At 35.2% G+C, this 910-nt stretch overlaps 1 protein-coding gene across 1 annotated transcript in view; it reads left to right on the plus strand.

Moving 5' to 3' along the window:
• The first annotated feature begins 209 nt into the window (after window positions 1-209).
• Window positions 210-910, plus strand: part of LOC110027620 — a 2,400-nt gene continuing 1,699 nt past the window's right edge. Inside the window, exon 1 of the mRNA XM_020729121.1 lies at window positions 210-536. Coding sequence (XP_020584780.1) covers window positions 210-536 — 327 coding nt within the window. The remainder of the gene's footprint in view (window positions 537-910) is intronic.

The following is a 910-nucleotide window of genomic DNA, read 5'->3' on the forward strand; positions in this document are numbered from 1 at the left end:
GTGAGAAATATAGCTTTGTATGATTAAAAATTTGATAATAAAACATATTCGATGCCTTACTGTGGATGTAGGTCTTTGACCGAACCACATAAAAAACATGTGTGCTTTTTTTATTCTTAGCACTTTTTTAGCATTTGTTAGCACAATTGTTGGGTAATTGAGATAATTTGATTATTATGTGATACTTGCAATTATTCGATAGTTCCACAATGGGTAAGACATCTGAAGGGGGTCCCTCTACAATGTGGGATAAAGAAGTCACCAATATATTTTGTGATCTATGTATAAAAGAAATTGAGCTGGGGAACAGACCTACAACGTACTTTAATAAGGAGGGCTGGAATAATATTGGTATGAGGTTCAAAGAACTAACTGGCAGAGATTACGACAAGCTTAAATTCAAAAATAAATGGGACCAATTAAAGAAGGAATTGAAAACATGGAAGGAGTTGAAACGTGAATCTACAGGTTTGGGTTGGGATCCGATTAAACGGATAATTGATGCTCCCGCTGAATGGTGCACTGAAAAATTGGAGGTAATTTTATATCTACTCCGTGATTTGTTTGCTATCCAAATTGGTTTTTGTAATTTTACTTGCTTAATTATTCTCTTTAAAATGTTATGTCACAGGCAGTACCTGCAGCGAAAAAGTATAGATAGTGCGGGATTGAGCCTAAATTTGAAGAAAAACTGGACATAATGTTTAAATGTGTTGTCGCAACAGAAAAATTTACTTTCAACCCAAGTAAAAGTACCTTTTCAGGGATGTCAGATGAATTCACTCATGAACCATTGACATCTGATGAAGATGTGCCTAGCATTAATCAGAGAGATACGGGGGACTAGCACAATAAAGAGGTCCAAGGTTGCTAAGAAAAATAAAGAGAAAGAACATGTTTTGAACACCTC

Source organism: Phalaenopsis equestris, unplaced genomic scaffold (assembly GCF_001263595.1).
Source record: "Phalaenopsis equestris unplaced genomic scaffold, ASM126359v1 Scaffold000430, whole genome shotgun sequence".
NCBI classification, from domain to species: Eukaryota; Viridiplantae; Streptophyta; class Magnoliopsida; order Asparagales; family Orchidaceae; genus Phalaenopsis; species Phalaenopsis equestris.